Source organism: Zea mays, chromosome 1 (genome assembly GCF_902167145.1).
Source record: "Zea mays cultivar B73 chromosome 1, Zm-B73-REFERENCE-NAM-5.0, whole genome shotgun sequence".
NCBI classification, from domain to species: domain Eukaryota; kingdom Viridiplantae; phylum Streptophyta; class Magnoliopsida; order Poales; family Poaceae; genus Zea; species Zea mays.
The window spans coordinates 43,856,687-43,880,106 of record NC_050096.1 but is presented as its reverse complement, the minus strand read 5'-3'; the positions used below and the strand labels follow the sequence as shown (position 1 = coordinate 43,880,106).

The following is a 23,420-nucleotide window of genomic DNA, read 5'->3' as shown; positions in this document are numbered from 1 at the left end:
GGTGATCATGGATAGCATCAACATTAATGTCTCTACATCTAGTACAAATGGAAGTATGCTCAACGGTAGATGTAGAGGGTTTGCAAGATTTTAATTCTACAACCTTAGCATGCAATATATCATTTTTACTTCTAAGGTCGGAAATGGAAGCATTGCAAACATCTAATTCTTTAGCCTTAGCAAGCAATTCTTCATTTTCAATCCTAAGGCTAGCAAGAGAAATATTCAATTCTTCAATCTTAGCAAGCAAATCAACATTATCATTTCTAAGATTAGGAATTGAAACATCACAAGTATTTGAATCAACCTTAGCAATTAAACTAGCATTCTTATTTCTAAGGTTGTCAATAGTCTCATGGCAAGTGCTTAGCTCACTAGATAGTTTTTCACATTTTTCTACTTCTAGAGCGTAAGCATTTTTAACCTTAACATGCTTCTTATTTTCTTTAATAAGGAAGTCCTCTTGGGTGTCCAAGAGATCATCCTTCTCATGAATAGCACTAATCAATTCATTTAATTTTTCTTTTTGTTGCATGTTTAGGTTGGCAAAAAGAATGCGCAAGTTATCCTCCTCATTTCTAGCATTATCCTCATCGCTAGAGGTTTCATATTTGGTGGAGGATCTTGATTTTACCTTCTTCCTTTTGCCGTCCTTTGCCATGAGACACTTGTGGCCGACGTTGGGGAAGAGAAGACCCTTGGTGACGGCGATGTTTGCGGCGTCCTCGTCGGAGGAGGAGTCGGTGGAGCTCTCGTCGGAGTCCCACTCCCGACAAACATGGGCATCGCCGCCCTTTTTCTTGTAGTATCTCTTCTTCTCCTTTATTCTCCCCTTCTTGTCATCGCCCTTGTCACTATCACTAGATAATGGACATTTTGCAATAAAATGATCGGGCTTACCACATTTGTAGCACACTTTCTTGGAGCGGGGCTTGTAGTCCTTCCCCCTCCTTTGCTTGAGGATTTGGCGGAAGCTCTTGATGATGAGCGCCATCTCCTCATTGTCAAGCTTAGAGGCATCGATTGGTTGTCTACTTGGTGTAGACTCTTCCTTCTTCTCCTCCGTCGCCTTGAATGCGACCGGTTGTGCTTCGGACGTGGAGGGGCCATCTAGCTCGTTGATTTTCTTTGAGCCTTTGATCATTAATTCAAAGCTCACAAAATTCCCGATTACTTCCTCGGGAGTCATTAGTGTATATCTAAGATTACCACGAATTAATTGAACTTGAGTAGGGTTAAGGAAAACAAGTGATCTAAGAATAACCTTAACCATTTCGTGGTCATCCCATTTTTTGCTCCCGAGGTTGCGCACTTGGTTCACCAAGGTTTTGAGCCGGTTGTACATGTCTTGTGGCTCCTCTCCTTGGCGAAGTCAGAAGCGACCGAGCTCCCCCTCGATCGTTTCCCGCTTGGTGATTTTCGTCACCTCGTCTCCTTCGTGCGCGGTCTTTAGCGTGTGCCAAATCTCCTTAGCACTTTTCAACCCTTGCACCTTATTATACTCCTCTCGACTTAGAGAGGTGAGGAGTATAGTTGAGCCTTGGGAGTTGAAGTGTTGGATTTGGGCCACTTCGTCCTCATCATAATCTTCATCCCCTACGGATGGTACTTGTACACCAAACTCAATAACATCTCATATACTTTTGTGGAGTGAGGTTAGGTGATATCTCATCAAATCACTCCACCTAGCATAATCTTCACCATCAAACGTTGGTGGTTTGCCTAATGGGACGGAAAGTAAAGGCGTATGTTTAGGAATGCGAGGATAGCGTAGGGGGATCTTACTAAACTTCTTGCGCTCATGGCGCTTAGAAGTTACGGACGGCGTGTCGGAGCCGGAGGTGGATGGCGACGAGGAGTCGGTCTCGTAGTAGACCACCTTCCTCATCTTCTTCTTCTTGTCACTGCTCCGACGCGACTTGTGTGAAGGGGATTCCTTTTCCTTCCCCTTCCCTTTGTTGTAGGACTCTCCCGATGGAGCCTTCCCGTGGCTTGTAGCGGGCTTCTCGCCGGTCACCATCTCCTTCTTGGCGTGATCTCCTGACATCACTTCGAGCGGTTAGGCTCTAATGAAGCACCGAGCTCTGATACCAATTGAAAGTCGCCTAGAGGGGGGTGAATAGGGCGAATCTGAAATTTACAAACTTAATCACAACTACAAGTCGGGTTAGCGTTAGAAATATAAAGAGTCCGAGAGAGAGGGCGTAAAACAAATCATGAGCGAATAAAGAGCGAGACACGATGATTTGTTTTACCGAGGTTCGGTTCTTGTAAACCTACTCCCCGTTGAGGTGGTCACAAAGACCGGGTCTCTTTCAACCCTTTCCCTCTCTCAAACGGTCACCTAGACCGAGTGAGCTTCTCTTCTCAATCAAACGGGAACCAAACTTCCCCGCAAGGACCACCACACAAATGGTGTCTCTTGCCTCGGTTACAATTAAGTTGATCGTAAGAATGAAGGAAGAAAAGAAGCAATCCAAGCGCAAGAGCTCAAATGAACACAACAAATCACTCTCTCTAATCACTAAAGCTTTGTATGGAGCTGGGAGAGGATTTGATCTCTTTGGTGTGTCTTGTATTGAATGCTAGCTCTTGTAAGTAGTTGGAAGGTGGAAAACTTGGATGCCAATGAATGTGGGGTGGTTGGGGTATTTATAGCCCCAACCACCACAAAGTGGTCGTTGGAAGGCTGCAGTCGCATGGCGCACCGGACACTGTCCGGTGCGCCAGCCACGTCAGCAGACCGTTGGGGTTCGACCGTTGGAGCTCTGTCTTGTGGGCCCGCCTGGTTGTCCGGTGGTGCACCGGACAAGCCCTGTAGGCTGCCTGGTGTGCTACCCGCGCGTGCTCTGCTCCTCTGCGTGCGCAGGCGCGCATTTAATGCGTTGCAGTCGACCGTTGCGCACGAAGTAGCTGTTGCTCCGCTGTCACACCGGACAGTCCGGTGAATTATAGCGGAGCGGATTCCCGAAGCTGGCGAGTTCAGAGTTGCTCTCCCTTGGGGCACCGAACACTGTCCGGTGGTGCACCGGACACTGTCCGGTGGTGCACCGGACAGTCCGGTGAATTATAGCGGAGCTCCTCTGAAAATTCCCGAAGGTGAAGAGTTGGGCGTCGAGTTCCCTGGTGCACCGGACACTGTCCGGTGGCACACCGGACAGTCTGGTGCGCTAGACCAGGGTGCCTTTCGGGTTGCCTTTTGCTCTCTTGTTTGAACCCTTTTCTTGGTCTTTTTATTGGCTTATTGTGAACCTTTGGCACCTGTAGAACTTATAGACTAGAGCAAACTAGTTAGTCCAATTATTTGTGTTGGGCAATTCAACCACCAAAATCAATTAGGAAATAGGTGTAAGCCTAATTCCCTTTCACCAACAAAACTACCAACTTTAAGAAGAAGAAGAACAAGGCTGAATTGATATGTTTCGCATGTGGCGAGGCGGGTCATTTTGCCAAGGATTGTCCCGATCGAGCGGATCGCCGTGGCAAAAAGGGCAATGTCAACACAGTGGTCGCTAGCAATGAGGAAGACAAAGGGTATGGTAATTTACCTTGCATCTCTCAGTATTTCAATCACCTAGCTGGTGGCTTGATACTGGTGCTAATGTTCATGTGTGCTCTGACATTAACTTGTTCTCTTCTTATCAGGGCGCCCGGGATTCTTCCGTCCTAATGGGGAATGGGTCACATGCTTCTGTTCATGGCACTGGCACGGTGGATCTGAAGTTTACTTCGGGAAAGATCGTGCAGCTGAAGAACGTGCATCATGTCCCTTCTATACACAAGAATCTCGTTAGCGGAACCCTTCTATGTAGAGATGGGTTCAAGGTAGTTTTGGAGTCCAATAAATTAGTTGTGTCTAAATCTGGACAATTTATTGGTAAAGGCTATGATTGCGGAGGCTTGTTCCGCTTTTCTCTGTTAGATTTCAATAATAAGTCTGTGAACCATATTTGCGCTAATGTTGATGATCTTGCGAGTATTTGGCATTCTCGTTTGTATCATATTAATTTTAGCTCTATGTCTCGGCTTGCAACCATGAGTTTAATTCCGAATATCACCATAGTCAAAGGTTCTAAGTGCCATAGTTGTGTGCAGTCGAAGCAACCTCGAAAGCCTCACAAGGCTGCTGAGGAGAGACACCTGGCACCTCTAGAACTCATACATTCTGATCTTTGTGAGATGAATGGTGTGTTGACAAAGGGTGGTAAGAGATACTTCATGACATTGATTGATGATGCGTCTAGATTTTGCTATGTATACTTGCTAAAAACTAAAGATGAGGCTTTAGACTACTTTAAAATCTATAAGGCTAAAGTTGAAAACCAACTAGAGAGAAAGATCAAACGTCTTAGATCAGATCGTGGTGGTGAGTTCTTTCCCAAAGTCTTTGATGATTTATGTGCATAACATGGCATTATTCATGAGAGTCCTCCATATTCACCCGAGTCAAACGGGATTGCTGAAAGGAAAAACCGTACGTTGACTGACCTGGTGAATGCCATGATAGACACTTGTGGTTTATCTAAGTCATGGTGGGGGGAGGCAGTCCTGACTTCATGTCATGTTCTGAATAGAATTCCTATGGGCAAAGAAGAGAAAACCCCTTATGAGAAGTGGGTTGGGAGAAAACCATCACTTTCATACTTGCGCACTTGGGGGTGCATGGCGAAAGTCAATGTACCAATTAATAAAAAGCGCAAGCTTGGTCCAAGGACATTGGATTGTGTCTTTCTTGGATATGCTTCGTGTAGCATAGCATATAGATTTTTAGTAGTTAAATCTGAAGTTCCTGATGTGTATGTTGATACTATTATGGAATCACGTGATGCTACTTTCTTTGAACATATATTTCCAATGAAAGACATTCATAGCAATTCTAGATACTCTTCTGAGATAACTTCTGAACATAGTACACCTATTGAGAGTTTTGAACAGCCACATGAAATTGTCCTAGAGGAGGATGACAATGATGCTCCTAAAAGGAGCAAGAGACAAAGGGTTAAAAAATCCTTTGGTGATGATTTCATTGTGTACCTTGTGGACGATACTCCTACTACCATTGCAGAAGCATTTGCATCTCCAGATGCAGATGATTGGAAAGAAGCAGTTCATAATGAGATGGACTCCATTCTTTCAAATGGTACGTGGGAAGTCACTGATCGACCCTATGGATGCAAACCTGTGGGTTGTAAGTGGGTGTTTAAAAAGAAGCTCAAGCCTGATGGTACAATTGAAAAGTACAATGCTAGGCTTGTGGCTAAAGGTTATACTCAGAAAGACGGAGAAGACTTCTTTGATACTTACTCACCTGTTGCTAGAATGACCACTATTCGAGTACTACTTTCTTTGGCTGCCTCGTATGGTCTCCTTGTTCATTAGATGGATGTAAAGACAACTTTTCTTAATGGAGAGCTGGACGAGGAAATCTATATGGAACAGCCTGATGGATTTGTAGTAAAGGGTCAAGAAAGTAAGGTGTGCAAGTTATTGAAATCTTTGTATGGTCTGAAGCAAGCACCAAAGCAGTGGCATGAGAAGTTTGACACGACTCTAACGTCTGCAGGCTTTGCCATTAATGAGGCAGACATGTGCGTATATTATCGCTGTGGTGGGGGCGAAGGAGTTATATTGTGCTTATATGTTGATGATATATTGATATTTGGCACAAACATTGATGTGATCAATGAAGTCAAGTCTTTTCTATCAAAGAGTTTTGATATGAAAGATCTGGGAGAAGCTGATGTGATTCTAAACATCAAGCTGATTAAGGCAGATGGTGGGATTACTCTCTCGCAATCTCACTATGTTGAAAAGGTTTTGAAGCGATTTGGCTTCTCTGTGTGTAAACCTTCTCCAACACCTTATGATCCCAGTGTGACGCTGCGAAAGAACAAGAGAATTGGTTTAGACCAATTGAGATACTCTCAGATTGTCGGTTCACTCATGTATCTTGCTGGTGCAACAAGGCCCGATATCTCGTTTGCTGTGAGCAAATTGAGTAGGTTCATGTCAAACCCCGGGACTGATCATTGGCATGCACTTGAGCGGGTTATGCGCTACCTGCAAGGTACAATGAGTTATGGAATTCACTATTCTGGTCAGCATGCAGTGCTTGAAGGATATAGTGATTCGAACTGGATATCTGATGTAGACGGGCTTTATGCCACCAGTGGTTATGTCTTTACTATTGGTGGAGGTGCGGTATCATGGAGGTCATGCAAGCAGACCATCTTGACGAGGTCAACCATGGAAGCCGAGCTAGCCGCACTTGACACAGCAACCGTTGAGGCAGAATGGTTGCGTGAACTCTTGATGGACTTGCCGGTGGTTGAGAAACCAATACCAGCTATCCTTATGAACTGTGACAATCAGACAGTGATTGCTAAAGTGACGAGTTCTAAGGATAATGGAAAGTCATCAAGACATGTCAAAAGACGATTGAAGTCTGTCAGAAAGTTGAGAAACTCCGGAGTTATAAGTGTGACTTATATTTCAACAGATAAAAATCTGGCAGATCCTTTTACCAAGGGACTACCACGTAATGTGATAGAAATCGCATCGAGAGAGATGAGTATGAGATTCGAATAAAGTTGCCATGGTGGAAACCCAGTCTATGTGATCGGAGATCCCGTGAATGAGGTCCTGGGAAGAACAAGCCATTGGTGAACTGAGGAGAGTAACCTTTGACCCTCTCTAAGTAAAGATGCAATACTCTCAAATGCTGTAAGGCATGTTGGCTCTATGCCTTAATGTGTTCTGTTGGCTTGTATTAGCGAAGATGTTGTCCTGCAGAACATTCTTGAAAAAACACACCTATATGAGTTAGACTGTCTAACGTCGCAGTCTATGAGATTTGGGTGATCTCTAGTAAACTCATGAAGAGACCTTGGAGTACGACGTATATGCTCCACCCGAGAAGGGGACTACTGGTAGCCAAGTACTGGTCATGACGTCATGTGAAACCCATTCACGCAAAACTTGCAATTTAAGGCATAGTCCATTGTTCAAGTTGTGGGTTGGTGTAGCTTGGAGTTCTAGGAGGAAGTTCAACTTAACAGTCTCTGCTGAAAAACTAGTATATTAAACAGTATTGAACAGTGGCGAAAACTGCAGATGGACATTTGAAATCTGGTGGGGGATTGTTAGGATTTATGGGCTAGGCCCAGTTAAGAAATTCAAATAAATCCCAGGAAAATCTCAAAAGCCCATATAAGTGTATGGCTAGGGGAATAGGTGGAACCAATAGCACCATATTGCTAGTTCTAGTGGAGTAGAGCTAGCTTAAATATGGAAGCCACACTCACTCACCAAGTCATGGATGAGAGGAGATAGTGTGGAGAGCCACACGCGCGCGCTCGCTCGCCTGGCCTGGGCGGGGCGGGGCGAAGGGCGCGGGCGCACGACATGCGCGTGAATGGTCCGCCGAAATCCGGCCCCTAGCCTTGCGGGGGCGCGACTTCCTTTTGTCGTTTGATTTTTTGGTTACTTGGCTGTTACGCTTATCCTAACCGATCGCTATAAAATCTCAACTGAACGCGAGATTTTCGTGGGCGGATAAGATCAGGGGTCGCGGACTCGGCCCTATAAAAGGAGCCCGGCAGCCAGCCTCCAGATCATCCCAGTTTCGCTTTCGCCTCTCTTCATAGCTGAGCCGTCTTCTAGTTCCCTTCGTCCCGACCGCAGACGTGCATCTACGATCAGGAGAGCAGGTCTCCGGAACCCTTCGTCTTCTAGATCCTGCACCGGGAGAGGGCGAATAAGGTTTTTGGGAAGCGTCTTCACGCGACTGCTCGTGATCTTCTGTCTCGTCGACCCTGCTGATTTCGCTGCTTCGACATCGTCGACCCTGCTGATTCCGGCGCGCGCCATCTATCAGTATGTCTAATCAGTACGCATCATCTGATTTGGCGTTTTATTTCAGTTCTTCTGATTTGGTCATGATTTATATTCGGAATTTAATCTGGAATTTGTCTAATTATTCAACAGGAGATTTGAAAAAAAATGAACTAATTTCTACCTTAATTTCATTTAATCTCATCCCAAAGAGAATTAGAGTTTCCAAACTAGCCATTAAACGTCAACACCCACCCAACAAGGTGAACAAGCAACAGCGCCAAACGCCAAACGCCAAATGCCGGGTAGTCAGAAGGCGGGCATGGGCTACGGGCTACCAGCCTACCACAATGGCAGCAGTGACGGTGCTTTGTTCAGCAGGGTGAGTGACACTAATTGGGTTTGAGCAAAGAGCGAAAGTATAAGGCCGTGTGTTATTTATCTGTGAGCTCACAAAGCCCAGTAGCCGATATGGGCCCGTTCACCCGTTATGGGGCAATGGGAAGTACTGCTCCGGCCTCGGATCTCATTTTGGCAACTTCATCATCCACTACTATTATTATAAAGTAAAAGTACGAAAAATTGTCATGCATCCCCTGCGCGCTACGCGTCCACCCTCGCTCTATAAAATCGTGGATATAATGCCTCATTGCACAGTAATCGTTACCATTAGTCAGCAACTACTAATGTGCAATCAAATATTATATGCAAACGTGAAATCGAGCATCCTGGTCTGTTGGATAACGTTGACATAGTTGTGGTTTGTTAAAGTGGTTTAAAAAATCTACGCGGGCCGGTGGTGGAAAGATATAAGTTGTGTTAAAGAATGAGAGGTAGAAGGGTAGTGGGCAATTAGCTGTCCCATAAGTCACGATTACGTGATAGAGAGGAGCACATGCATGGAAGTACGCAAAAAATGGTACAAGAACCAACCACTGGTATATTACGGAATATCCACTAGAATCTTCTGGCCATGGCACCTTACGAAGAAATGGTGTCGGTTTGGGAGCTGAACTTAGTTTCCAAAGGCATCCATAAAAAAAAATACAACGACCATTTAACACCACTATATAGTTCGTTCGCTTTCTGGCTGCTATTTCACAAGCCGTGAGCTGAAGCCTGTTCCGCGAGTCGACGGTCCCTGTTGTTGGCTGTTGCAACGAACTCGGGCCACTAGATCAGGCAACCAACAGTTGAACTGCAAGGCATAAATTCCTCCTGGCCAAGTGTTCTCCCCCTGGCGAAAGGCCCGAAAGGAGGCGTGTGGACGGCCGGGTGGATGCCGGCATCTACCCTTTTCCATCAACTGCCAGATACGTCTTCGTAAAGGTAGTAGAGGTAGCCGGTGACGTTCGTAAACTGCCCACCTGGCTCACAGGCTCATAGTTCAACAGCTCGTACGTTCGATGTAGACAGGGGGTTCTTTTGCACGTCCGTCCTCCTAAAACTAAACTTCGGTTCAGCACTCGGAGGATAATAAAAATCCGTTCCGTTTCACCGGTTCCCAAGTCTGAACTTGTGTGCGAGTACGTGTTGCGCGTGCAATTTACTCCCTCCGTTTCATTTTAGTTGTCGCTGATAGTGCAAAATTAAATTATTCAGCGACAACTAAAAAGAAACGGAGGGAGTATATGCTAGGCTAGCTAGGAGAATATATAGGATTCCACATCTACAGGAGGGGAGTTGCGTAAGAAAGCTTGGAGACTAGAAATCGTTCTTTCGTTTCGCTACGTCCATTGCCTTTCTTCATCAAGCAACAAACAAAAAAACAACAGGAGAACAGGCAAAGGCCTCCCTCCCTCAACTCAGGAAACCATCCAACTTGTCGATCGGCCTTGCTTGCCTTGGTACTCCTGCTTCCGCCATGGTTCAGATCAAAGAGTTGTATCCTCCCCCCTCGAAGTTCTTGTGTTGTGTCAGCAGTGTTTAATTTTGGTACCCGCGTTTGAATTTTGCTGTATGGATTTGCGCGTATATACCTTGACTCGAATCTCGCGCGACGAAAGCCGGATCGTCATGCCCATGTCCATGGAAGAGGTACGTACGTATGAATATGATGCTAGCTTTTGCGTTCTGGAGTAGTAATTGGGTCGTCGGCAAATAAAACGAACTGACACAAAGCAATCATCCTCGTCGCCAGTACGAGATAGGGCTGAGCTACACCATCATGAAGATGGAGCAGCAGAACACCAACAGCAAGGAGGGCGTGGAGGTGCTGCAGCAGGCCCCGTTCCACGAGGATGCCAAGCTTGGCAAGGGCCACTTCACTTCCAAAGTTTATCATCTGCAAAGGTTTGGTTTTTATCACTCGATGCGATGCACAGATACACGTATTTTTTTTACCTACTTTGTACAGTTTTATATATATAAATGAATCTAAAGCTGTTTCAGAAGCATAATTACTCGATCAGGCTTCTATCGAATACATGAATGCTTGTTTTTTTTATACCAAAATTGTATAAGGAACCTTGACTTAAAAAGTCAGATTATGTGCAGCAAGATTCCGTCATGGATGAAGGGCTTTGCACCTGCCAGCGCCCTCGCGGTGCACGAGGACTCGTGGTGTGCGTTTCCAAAGAGCAGAACAGGTTAGCAGTTTTCCCTTTGGACAGACTCTGTAATGTAATGAAATGTAAATATTCCAGTGGCTGAGAATGTTCTCTCAACTTGTCCCCCATTGTGTTTCCATGAACGGCGGCGCGGGTTCCATCCATTCTGACTCGCCCGCACGCTAGTGATCAAGGTATTCAGAAGCGCTACCTAGAACCTGACCCTGCTTTGGTTTGGTAACTGAACACCTGCTCCAGTCACTAATTTGGCTCTCTCTCTCTCCTTCGTTTGCCATTTTTATTTGTCACCACCAGTGCCCGCTCTTCAGCAAGTGCTCACTCACCATTGACACTGTCACCAGGCCCGACAACGGTTGCTCTGAAAATGTCAGTTCTCTTTGACCATCAATTTTTTTTCTTCTTTAGAATCCACTGTCAGGAAAGAAAGAAAAAAAATGAGAAGGTCATCAATAAGAGCGTGCTAGCTAATGTGCGTGCATACAGGCGCACGGTTTGAGCGGCGAGCAGTTAGCCGCGAGAGAAGTCGAGATCATCGACATCGCTTCCGTGTCGCGGGACTACTGGAGCAAGGCGATCGGCGCTCCGAGCGTCGACCTGACTGCCTTCAAGTCACAGCGGACAGAACGAGGCCCTCTTCTCAAGGGATGGATGGTACGGAGCAAGCAACACAGATTTTTTTTTTTCAATTCGTATGTGCCAATGCCCAATGGACATATGCTGTTCTCTTCAGGACTCGTGCCATCCGGTGATGACCACGTACAAGCTGGTGACCATGGACGCTCCCATATGGGGCCTCGGCGAACGCCTGGAAGACTGCATCATTGCGGTACGTACGCAGTCACGCAGATATAGATATATAAGTATATAACGCCGCCCTGCTGAATACTGCTGATAGTGATAGATTGCCACAAGTTCAGAGATCTCTCCTCCTCCCTTCGTCGTTGAGACGAACCAGAAGCTAATGCGCGCCGTGCGTTTCGTTGACGCATGCAGGGGGAGAGGGCGTTGTTCTTGGCATGCCACCGGCTGTGCTTCGCGTGGATCGACGAGTGGTACGGCATGACCGTGGAGCAGATCCGCGAGATGGAGCGGCAGACGGACATGCTGCTCAAGAAGGTCAGTGTCTCTGTCTCTCTTAGCACGTGCACGTCGTTGTCCCGCGCGCCGTGCCTAGCTCAACATACTTAATTAGCGTCTGATGCAACCTCTGACGAATTAGCTGACGCGTTGCTTCGTCGCAGACGCTGAAGAAGGCCGGGAGCAATAAGCACGAGGGCAACACGAAGACGCTCAAAGACGAGCTAGTGGCCGTGGGGAGCTAGTGGCCGTGGGGCATCAAACATGTCACAGATTAGGCATGTGCAAGTGTAATGTGTCCACAATTAACTGAAGAAAATATGCATCGCTGTATGTATCTATATAGGAGTACAATGAAGGCAGCCATCTGTGGTTTGTCTTTAACCCCCTAAAACTAGCAAGCTAGCTCGTGCAAATAGTATTATTTCACTGCTTCCTGCATTCTATTTCTATCTTTTATTAGGTGAGTGCCCGTGCGTTGCAACGGAACCGTATAATAACACAATAACTTATGTACATATGTGTGTTATATTGTTACATGTATGTTCCCGTGCGTTGCGACAGAAGTAAAACATTTGTATAAAACATTGATACGGAACGACAAACATCACTATAATATGCAAAATCCGTGTGGAAAACATTATCATTGTCACACAAATTATTTCTAAAAAGTTAATTTAGAATTTTTAATTACAGATAAATGTGTCGACAACCGTACACTAATCAGCTAATCCTTTTTAGCGATATCGATAAGTCTCTGTTGTATGTTTGCAGGGATGGCATATCGGCACGAATTATCCTCATAACTTAACAGATCAATCACAAAGTTCCTTGGAAGAATCTTTGCATTCTACAGACAAAGACATAAGAAAACAAAACGATGTAGCTGGAATGTATGTTTTGAACATAAAACGAACGTACTACACTCACCCCCAACAAATTTCATTCGTCTGTTATTCCCCCACATGGTCATAGCTTGTAGAATAAGGTAGCTGGTATTAAACCTATAGAATAATGTTTAGACAACTATGTTTTATACAATGATTATCATAAAAAAAATTAAACTGCTGAGAAGGTGGTACGAAGAAAATACTCTCTTAAGTCAATTGGAACACCAGTCTGAATTGTATGTTCCCACTTAAATATATCCTCCGCTCATCCAGAACGTTTCTTGTTGTAAGCAATCTTATATTTCTTTGAGGTCATGATAATCGCTTCCGCAAACCTCTTGTGTGGCATGTGTTTACACCAATCTTGAGTCAGTGTAAAGTTGATAAAAGTCACATGCTTTTTAACATGATCTATTACGAAAAAGGGTGTGACATCCGTTGAATTTTCATGGCATAAGAACCTGCAAAATATCAGTCATTAGGATTGCAAAGAACTGTCCTTTATAAATACATTCGAAATGAACACATACTTACATATCTACAACCCGTGATATAATAATTCATTGATGGCCAACAATCGAGTGTTTTGGCTAACTCTTCTGCTGTAGGATCCTGATGGTACTTTGGAAGTTTACCAAAACCAACCATTCTCTGGACAACATATATACATGTCCACATGAGGATTAGATGTAGATACTATATATTAATACATTAATGATTGGAAACAAACTTACCCAGAAACGCATGTCTATATAATGCTTTCTATTATTTATGATTTCTCCTTTCGGCCCACGTGACTTTTTATTGGCAAGCAGCCGAACAGCCATGTCAAAACATCTTAGAGTCATATGGAGTGGTAGCATCGTGTTTTCTATGTGCGCGTGCGTGAAAGTAATCGTCGTAGCAGCACGCAAACACACGTACACATGGTAATGGGAGTCGGTGCACTGATCCCCGTTAGCTTGGTAAAGCTCCGCCGAACAGCCTCGCGGGTTCCTCTCCACGCATATACAGGCAGCCTGGTTCGAGGCCGTTTCCAAGTCCACGCAATTCAATAATCCACCATACATTTCTATATGTTCAATTGTACTGCTATTGCCACTCCACGTGTAATCACCAGCCTAAAAGCTCGTTTATAACTGATGCTGATTTGTTTGTATTGATTTCTTTGTTTCAAAAATTAATATTCAGGTAACTATTTTTTGGCTCGTCCATGGTGAGAAAACAGGCAATTTGAGTATGTGCTATACTCTCTTCTGATAGCTTTTGCTAAATATAGTAGCATAACTTGCTCTCTTGGTAAAAACAAGACACGGAGACAAAAGCTAAAATCACGCCCTCGCTAAATATAATGTATTGTATATGTCTCCACGCATATACAGGCAGCCTAGTTCGAGGCCGTTTTCAAGTTCACGCATTTCAGTTCTCCACCAAATGATTTAGTGCCATACAGTATGTTGTTATTACTCAAGCAGACAGATAGTAACGGTACTAACATAAATCGGTATGAAGAATAAGAACAAAGCCAAGTTTGTGACTGAACTTCACTCAGTTTTATCCTACCAATCTAGTGATCCAAACAGTTTAACAGCAGAGCCAGACTCCATGCAGGGAGAGAGAGAGAGTAAGAAGGAAAGAGACAGATATGCGATGTCGCTGCTGTTGCCGGCCTCTGTCCGGCGTTGGTGTTGGTGTGAGGAAGAAGAGAACCAACACATGCACTCTACAATGCGATCTTAATTTTTTGTGATAGGTGACAAATTCTGGAGGCGCGAAAAGAGGGAGAGCAGATAGAAACTGGGGGTGTGGCTACATTTATAGCCGATGAGGACACTGCTGATTTCCACCTTCCATAGTTCCATCAATAGAGAAAGTTGGAAAGGAAAGAGATCCACACATTCAAGGAAACAGAGCAGAGAAAAATATAGGAAGGGATCCACCTCAGCTAAAATTACGGAGGTAAATATGACATTCGCACTACAGACATAAGGCAGGAGTATCTTCTAAATGGAGCAAAATCATAAACCCAAAATATCAGTTAAATCTGTTCAAACAAAATTTCCTAACAATATCCTACTTTTTGGTCCCATAGAAGGGCACGTGTGATTCTATTGACGTTTTTTAAAGTCAGTGTCGTAATTTTCATAGTCATAGGTGAGTGTCTGTGTGTTGCAACGGGAACATATAATAACATAATAACTTATATACAAAATGTGTCTTATATTGTTATAAGAAAATGTTTCATAATTGAAAGTCGCCTAGAGGGGGGGGGGTGAATAGGGCGAAACTGAAATTTACAAATATAAACACAACTACAAGCCGGGTTAGCGTTAGAAATATAATAGAGTCCGCGAGAGAGGGCGCAAAACAAATCGCAAGCGAATAATGAAGTGAGACACGCGGATTTGTTTTACCGAGGTTCGGTTCTCTCAAACCTACTCCCCGTTGAGCAGGCCACAAAGGCCGGGTCTCTTTTCAACCCTTTCCCTCTCTCAAACGGTCCCTCGGACCGAGTGAGCTTTCTCTTCTTAAATGCTTGGAACACAAAGTTCCCACAAGGACCACCACAAGATTGGTGTCTCTTGCCTCAATTACAAGTGAGTTTGATCGCAATGAAGATTGAAAGAAAGCACGATTGCAAAAACCAAGCGACAAGAGCGACAAATAACACACGGATCACTTTCTCTCTCAAGTCACTAATCACTAATGATCTCTTTTCTCAATTGTGAAACTTGGAGAGATGGAGGCTTTGAATGTGTCTTGGAATGGATTGCTAGCTCTTGTATTGAATGTTGAAGGTTGGAATGCTTGGGTGTAGTGAATGGAGGTGGTTGGGGTTGAATTTATAGCCACCAACCACTTCCTAGCCGTTACTCCATTCTGCTGAGCGCGGACAGTCCGCCCTCCAGGTCCGGACGGTCCGCCCCTGTAGATCAACGGCTGAAAATGCAACGGACAGCAGTAACGGCTATATCAACGGCTATATTGCATTTAATGCGTCGTCAGATGTCAGACAGACCCAGTCGCGGACGGTCCGGTCGTGCACCCCGGACGGTCCGCGAGGCCGCTATAATTCATTCTTCCGAACCCGTCACCTTCGGGTTTTTCGGATCCTTGCCTACTGGACGGTCCGCGCCTGAGGCCAGACGGTCCGAGCGAGGTCTCAGACGGTCCGCGCTTATCCTCCGGACGGTCCATAGTGCAGACTCGGATTTTTGCATTGGTTCTGTCCGAGGGTCATCCTTGTGTCGCGGACGGTCCGCCGCAAGGGCCCGGACGGTCCGCGCTTGGCCTGTTTTTCCAAAAAGCTTATCCTGTCCGGAATAATCTATGGTATTCCGGACAGTCGATTTAGTATAGTTGTAGATGAACCTTTGACACCTGTAGAACATATAATCTAGAGCAAACTAGTGAGTCCAATTATTTGTGTTGGGCAATTCAACCACCAAAATCAATTAGTAAGTAGGTGTAAGCCTAATTCCCTTACAATCTCCCCCTTTTTGGTGATTGATGCCAACACAAACCAAAGCAAATATAAAAGTGCATATTTGAACTAGTTTGCATAATGTAAGTGCAAAGGTTGCTTGGAATTGAGCCAATAAGAATTCTTGCATGGATTGTTTCTTTATTTTTAACATTTTGGACCACGCTTGCACCACATGTTTTGTTTTTGCAAATTATTTTTGTAAATCCTTTTCAAAATAGTCAAAGGTAAATGAATAAGATTTTTTTTGCGAAGCATTTTCAGGATTTGAAATTCTCCCCCTGTTTCAAATGCTTTTCCTTTGACTTAAACAAAACTCCCCCTAAATGAAATCCTCCTCTTAGTGTTCAAGAGGGTTTTGAGATATCAAGTTTTGAAAATACTACTTGCTCCCCCTTTAGAACACAAAGAGATACCAATTTGAAACTTACTAATTGAAAATCATTAATTTTTTAAAAAATTAGGGTGGTGGTGTGGTCCTTTTGCTTTGGGCCAATACTTTCTCCCCCTTTGGCATGAATCGCCAAAAACGGATACTTGGAATGAAGTATAGGCCTGTTCTAGCTACTTTCTCCCCTTTGGCAAGGAAAACATATAAGTGAAGATTATACCAAAGATGGAGAGTGATGCGGAGCGACGGCGAAGGATGAGTAGTAGAGTGGAGTGGAAGCCTTTGTCTTCGCCGAAGACTCCAATTCCCTTTCAATATACCTATGACTTGGTTTGAAATATACTTGAAAACACATTAGTCATAGCATATAAAAGAGACATGATCAAAGGTATATTTATAAGCTATGTGTGCAAATTAGCAAAAGAAATTCCTAGAATCAAGAATATTGAGCTCATGCCTAAGTTTGGTAAAAGTTTGTTCATCAAGTGGCTTGGTAAAGATATCGGCTAATTGATCTTTAGTGTTAATGTATGAAATCTCGATATCCCCCTTTTGTTGGTGATCCCTAAGAAAATGATACCGAATGGCTATGTGTTTAGTGCGACTATGCTCAACGGGATTATCCGCCATGCGGATTGCACTCTCATTATCACATATAAGAGGAACTTTGGTTAATTTGTAACCGTAGTCCCGCAGGGTTTGCCTCATCCAAAGCAATTGCGCACAACAATGGCCTGCGGCAATGTACTCGGCTTTGGCGGTAGAAAGAGCGACTGAATTTTGCTTCTTTGAAGCCCAAGACACCAAGGATCTTCCCAAGAACTGGCAAGTCCCCGATGTGCTCTTTCTATTAATCTTACAACCCGCCCAATCGGCATCCGAATAACCAATCAAATCAAATGTGGATCCCCGAGGGTACCAAAGCCCAAACTTAGGAGTATAAGCCAAATATCTCAAGATTCATTTTACGGCCGTAAGGTGGGATTCCTTAGGGTCGGATTGGAATCTTGCACACATGCAAACGGAAAGCATAATGTCCGGTCGAGATGCACATAAATAAAGCAATGAACCAATCATCGATCGGTATGCCTTTTGATCGACGGATTTACCTCCCGTGTCGAGGTTGAGATGCCCATTGGTTCCCATGGGTGTCTTGATGGGCTTGGCATCCTTCATTCCAAACTTGGTTAGAATGTCTTGAGTATACTTTGTTTGACAAATGAAGGTGCCCTCTTGGAGTTGCTTGACTTGGAATCCTAGAAAATACTTCAACTCCCCCATCATAGACATCTCGAATTTCTGTGTCATGATCCTACTAAACTCTTCACATGTAGATTCGTTAGTAGACCCAAATATAATATCATCAACATAAATTTGGCATACAAACAAATCATTGTCAAGAGTTTTAGTGAATAAAGTAGGATCGGCCTTGCCGACTTTGAAGCCATTAGCAATAAGGAAATCTCTAAGGCATTCATACCATGCTCTTGGGGCTTGCTTGAGCCCATAAAGCGCCTTAGAGAGCCTATAAACATGGTTAGGGTACTCACTATCTTCAAAGCCAGGAGGTTGCTCAACGTAGACCTCCTCTTTGATTGGTCCATTGAGGAAGGCACTCTTTACGTCCATTTGATAAAGCTTGAAGCCATGGTAAGTAGCATAGGCTAATAATATGCGAATTGACTCAAGCCTAGCTACGGGTGCATAGGTTTCACCAAAATCCAAACCTTCGACTTGTGAATACCCCTTGGCCACGAGTCGAGCTTTGTTCCTTGTCACCACACCATGCTCGTCTTGCTTGTTGCGGAAGACCCACTTGGTTCCTACAACATTTTGGTTAGGACGTGGAACTAAATGCCATACCTCGTTCCTCGTGAAGTTGTTGAGCTCCTCTTGCATCGCCATCACCCAATCCGAATCTTGGAGTGCTTCCTCTACCTTGTGTGGCTCAATAGAGGAAACAAAAGAGTAATGCTCACAAAAATGTGCAACCCGGGATCGAGTAGTTACCCCCTTATGAATGTCGCCGAGGATGGTGTCGACGGGGTGATCTCGTTGAATTGCTTGGTGGACTCTTGGGTGTGGCGGTCTTGGTTCTTCATCCTCCTTGTCTTCATCATTTGCATCTCCCCCTTGATCATTGCCGTCATCTTGAGGTGGCTCATCTCTTTGATTTTCTCCTTCATCAACTTGAGCCTCGTCCTCAAATTGAGTTGGTGGAGATGCTTGCGTGGAGGAGGATGGTTGATCTTGTGCATGTGGAGGCTCTTCGGATTCCTTAGGACACACATCCCCAATGGACATGTTCCTTAGCGCTATGCATGGAGCCTGTTCTTCACTTATCTCATCAAGATCAACTTGCTCTACTTGAGAGCCGTTAGTCTCATCAAACACAACGTCACAAGAAACTTCAACTAGTCCTGAGGACTTGTTAAAGACTCTATATGCCCTTGTGTTTGAGTCATATCCTAGTAAAAAGCCTTCTACAGTTTTAGGAGCAAATTTAGATTTTCTACCTCTTTTAACAAGAATAAAGCATTTGCTACCAAAAACTCTAAAATATGAAATATTGGGCTTTTTACCGGTTAGGAGTTCATAGGATGTCTTCTTGAGGATTCGGTGTAGATATAACCGGTTGATGGCGTAGCAGGCGGTGTTGACCGCCTCGGCCCAAAACCGATCCGGTGTCTTGTACTCATCAAGCATGGTTCTTGCCATGTCCAATAGAGTTCGATTCTTCCTCTCCACTACACCATTTTGTTGTGGTGTGTAGGGAAAAGAGAACTCATGCTTGATGCCCTCTTCCTCAAGAAAGCCTTCAATTTGCGAGTTCTTGAACTCCGTCCCATTGTCGCTTCTAATTTTCTTGATCCTTAAGCCGAACTCATTTTGAGCCCGTCTCAAGAATCCCTTTAAGGTCTCTTGGGTATGAGATTTTTCCTGCAAAAAGAACACCCAAGTGAAGCGAGAATAATCTTCCACAATAACTAGACAGTACTTACTCCCGTCGATGCTTATGTAAGCGATCGGTCCGAATAAATCCATGTGTAGGAGCTCCAGTGGCCTGTCACTTGTCATGATGTTCTTGTGTGGATGATGAGTGCCAATTTGCTTCCCGGCTTGGCATGCGCTACAAATCCTGTCTTTCTCAAAATGAACATTTGTTAGTCCTAAAATGTGTTCTCCCTTTAGAAGCTTATGAAGATTCTTCATTCCAACATGGGCTAGTCGGCGGTGCCAGAGCCAACCCAAGTTAGTCTTAGCAATTAAGCAAGTGTCGAGTTCAGCTTTATCAAAATCTACCAAGTATAGCTGACCCTCTAACACTCCCTTAAATGCTATTGAATCATCACTTCTTCTAAAGACAGTGACACCTATATCAGTAAATAGACAGTTGTAGCCCATTTGACAAAGTTGCGAAACGGAAAGCAAATTTTAATCCGAAGAATCTACAAGAAAAACATTGGAAATAGTATGGTCAGGTGATATAGCAATTTTACCCAAACCTTTGACCAAACCTTGATTTCCATCCCCAAATGTGATAGCTCGTTGGGGATCTTGGTTTTTCTCATATGAGGAGAACATCTTCTTCTCCCCTGTCATGTGGTTTGTGCACCCGCTGTCGAGTATCCAACTTGAGCCCCCGGATGCATAAACCTACAAAACAATTTTAGTTCTTGACTTTAGGTACCCAAACGGTTTTGGGTCCTTTGGCATTAGAAACAAGAACTTTGGGTACCCAAACACAAGACTTGAAGCCCTTGTGTTTGCCCCCAACAAACTTGGCAACTACCTTGTCGGATTTGTTAGTCAAAACATAAGATGCATCAAAAGTTTTAAATGAAATATCATGATCATTTGATGCATTAGGAGTTTTCTTTCTAGGCAACTTGGCATGGGTTGGTTGCCTAGAGCTAGATGTCTCACCCTTGTACATAAAAGCATGATTAGGGCCAGAGTGAGACTTCCTAGAATGAATTTTCCTAATTTTGTTCTCAGGATAGCCGGCAAGGTACAAAATGTAACCCTCGTTATCCTGAGGCATGGGAGCCTTGCACTTAACAAAGTTAGACAAGTTCTTAGGAGGGGCATTAAGTTTGACATTGTCTCCCCTTTGGAAACCAATGCCATCCTTGATGCCAGGGCGTCTCCCATTATAGAGCATACTTCTAGCAAATTTAAACTTTTCATTTTCTAAGTTATGCTCGGCAATTTTAGCATCTAATATTGCTATATGATCATTTTGTTGTTTAATTAAAGCCATGTGATCATGAATAGCATTGATATCAACATCTCTACATCTAGTACAAATAGAAGTGTGCTCAACGGTAGATGTAGAGGGTTTGCAAGATTTTAGTTCTACAACCTTAGCATGCAACATATCATTCTTAGTTCTAAGGTCCGAAATGGTAGTATTGCAAACATCAAAATCTTTAGCCTTAGCAATCAAATTTTCATTTTCTATTCTAAGGCTAGCAAGAGAATCATTCAATTCATCAATCCTAGCAAGCAAATCAACATCATCATCTCTAGGATTGGAAATTGAATCAATACAAACATGGGAATCAACCTTAGCAAGTAATTTAGCATTTTCATTTCTAAGGTTGTCAATGGTCTCATGGCAAGTGCTTAGCTCACTAGACAATTTTTCACATTTTCAACTTGTAGAGCATAAGCATTTTTAACCTTAACATGCTTTTTATTTTCCTTGATTAGGAAGTCCTCTTGGGAGTCCAAGAGATCATCCTTCTCATGGATGGCACTAATTAGCTCATTTAATTTTTCCTTTTGTTCCATGTTAAGGTTGGCAAAAAGGGTACGCAAATTATTCTCCTCATCACTAGCATTATCATCACTAGAGGATTCATATTTAGTGGAGGATTTAGATTTAACCTTCTTTCTTTTGTCGTCCTTTGCCATGAGACACTTGTGGTCGACGTTGGTGTTGGAACTTGCTCTCAAACGCAAGGAGGCCAACAAGGGTGAACAGTGGTGACAACAGGGTTACGTGCTAGGAGGCAATAGCTCTGTTAATCTAGCCTCTCACGGGCACTGTGCGGGGGTATTTATAGGTACCTGAGCGCCCAGCGCCTTGTGTTAAGGACGCATGTGCCCTCAGCTACCCAGGTTATCCCCAAAATATTCCCATAAAGCAGGGTTACAGACCGTAATTACAGGAATGCCTTTACAAATGAGGCCCGTAGCACACAGCAACCACGCAGGGCCCGTTACAATGGGCCGGATCGTACGTGGGCCTCCGAACTGGACGAGGCCGCACGGTGGGAGGACCTCGTCGCAGGCCTTCGTCTGGCGTCCTACCGGGCGAAGGGTGTCCCTCCCCGTTTTGTCTTCGTCGGACCAGCGGCACCGGCGAGGACTTCGAGCGGAGGGTGGCGGCTATGCCTTCGCCCCAACATTTGCCCTCCAAGGGACCAGTTCGACAAAGTCACCTGGTGCCGAAGACGTCGCTAGATGGCGGAGACGCTGCCCTCGCTCGAAGTGGTTCCGCGGGGGTTTTTGATGTGACCGTTGATTGACCGCGTACTGTTGGATTGCGGGTTTCCCGAAGCGCCGCGCTCTGTTGGATTACGGGTTTCCCGAAGAGCCGCGCCCTGCCTATAAAAGGGGGCGGGGGCCGGCGCTTTTTGAACTTTACTTTCCGCGCTCCGCGAAAACCCTAGCCGTCCGCCGTCTTGCTGCTCGTCTGCCCGCCGTGCTCTTGTTCGCCGGAGATCTGGCGCGAGTGAAGCAGACTGCCCGCCGCCGCCGACGGTACGTAGCGATGCCGTCTTCCTCTTCTTCCGCTGCCGCTACGCCGCCGGCCGGTTCCTCGCCGCCGGCCGCCGCCTCGTCGGAGGAGACGCTGAGCAGTTTGATGCCGGAGGAGTTGCGCGCCGGCGATTCTGTTGATTTCGGCGTGTCGCGAATGTCGTCGGCCCGCGTGGAGGATTTGCAGCGGTTGGGCTACTTCGGCGGCGGAGTTGCCCGTGCCCCGGGGACGGAGAAAGTTCCCGAGCCGGAGGGCGAGTTGGTTGTTTTCGAGGCGTTTTTCGCCGCCGATCTCCGCTTGCCTGCACATCGGTTTGTTGGCGAAGTCCTGCGCAGGTTCAACGTGCAAATACATCAGCTGACGCCGAATGCCGTGGTGGCCCTGTCGAAGTATGTCTGGGCGACGACTTCGTACGGCGGACAGCCATCGGTCGAAATTTTTGCGAAGCATTATTGTTTACACTGGCAGAAGAGGATGATCGGGGACGAAGTTGCTCAGTTTGGGTCCTGCACATTCACGCCGAAGACCGGCAAGACCACGATGCCAGTAGTCGAGTTGGTCCCTTGCGCCCGCAACAAGTGGGGCCACTGGAATGAATTTTGGTTTTACGTTGCTGAGGGTACCGTCGAAGGCCACGAGGGACTTCCCGTGTCCGAGATGTGCTCTTATTTTTACTCGGCGTACCCGCCCTTTGAAGTGGCGGAGGATGATGTGGACGAAGGGGCCCTTCGGTGTGCCGCCGGCCAGAGCAGTGGGCGCGACTTGGTTGAAGAGTTTGTGGCTTACGGGGTATGGCCCTTGGCGCATGGTTGGGCGCTGGGCGAAGTATGCCCTCGCCAGATGCCTTTCCGTGGTGGAGAGATGGTGCGGAGTCCCGCCTTCGCGCGAAATCTGCGAAACCGTGATCCGACCGCCTTCGTGCGTGAAGCTGAGGATGAGGCGGCGCGGATTGTTGGGCGTTATGTGCCGAGGACCGAGGGCCAGCGCAGCTGGGAGATCCACGGGTCGAATGACCGTCTGAATAGGGTCTTCGAATTGAACCAACTGCCATATGACGGCTATCCTAGTCAAGACGACGCGGACCGCCGGGGGAAGAAACCGGTGGTGGAGACTAAAGACGACCTGCGCCGGCGGCCGCCCCATCCTCTAAGAAGAGAAAACTAGGTACTGCCATGAGAGGACTTGGGGTTTCCGATGGGTTTGCTAGAGAGTTGATGAGGACATGCGCGGCCCCGGGGGAAAGGATGTCTTCGCCCGAGCTCCGGGAGTCTTCGGCTCGGATGCTGAAGGTTACCGGGGGCTGCTGGCCTAGGAATGTTCCTATCCCCCCGCGGCCGACGAAGACTCTTTTACATCTCGCATGGTTCGTAAATGGAGAGTTTTTCCTTACGGGCGGAATATTGAT

At 45.5% G+C, this 23,420-nt stretch overlaps 1 protein-coding gene across 1 annotated transcript; it reads left to right on the top strand.

Annotated features, from left to right (window-relative positions):
• Positions 1–9,571: 9,571 nt before the first annotated feature.
• LOC103634487 (phosphatidylinositol transfer protein 2) lies at positions 9,572–11,921 on the top strand. Its single transcript, NM_001428411.1, has 10 exons — positions 9,572–9,717; positions 9,840–9,870; positions 9,974–10,125; positions 10,330–10,421; positions 10,569–10,576; positions 10,698–10,769; positions 10,887–11,054; positions 11,134–11,229; positions 11,397–11,519; positions 11,645–11,921. The coding sequence occupies exons 1-10, from the start codon at positions 9,698–9,700 to the stop codon at positions 11,723–11,725; spliced, it is 843 nt and encodes a 280-aa protein (NP_001415340.1). The 5' UTR covers positions 9,572–9,697; the 3' UTR covers positions 11,726–11,921.
• The last annotated feature ends 11,499 nt before the right edge of the window (positions 11,922–23,420 follow it).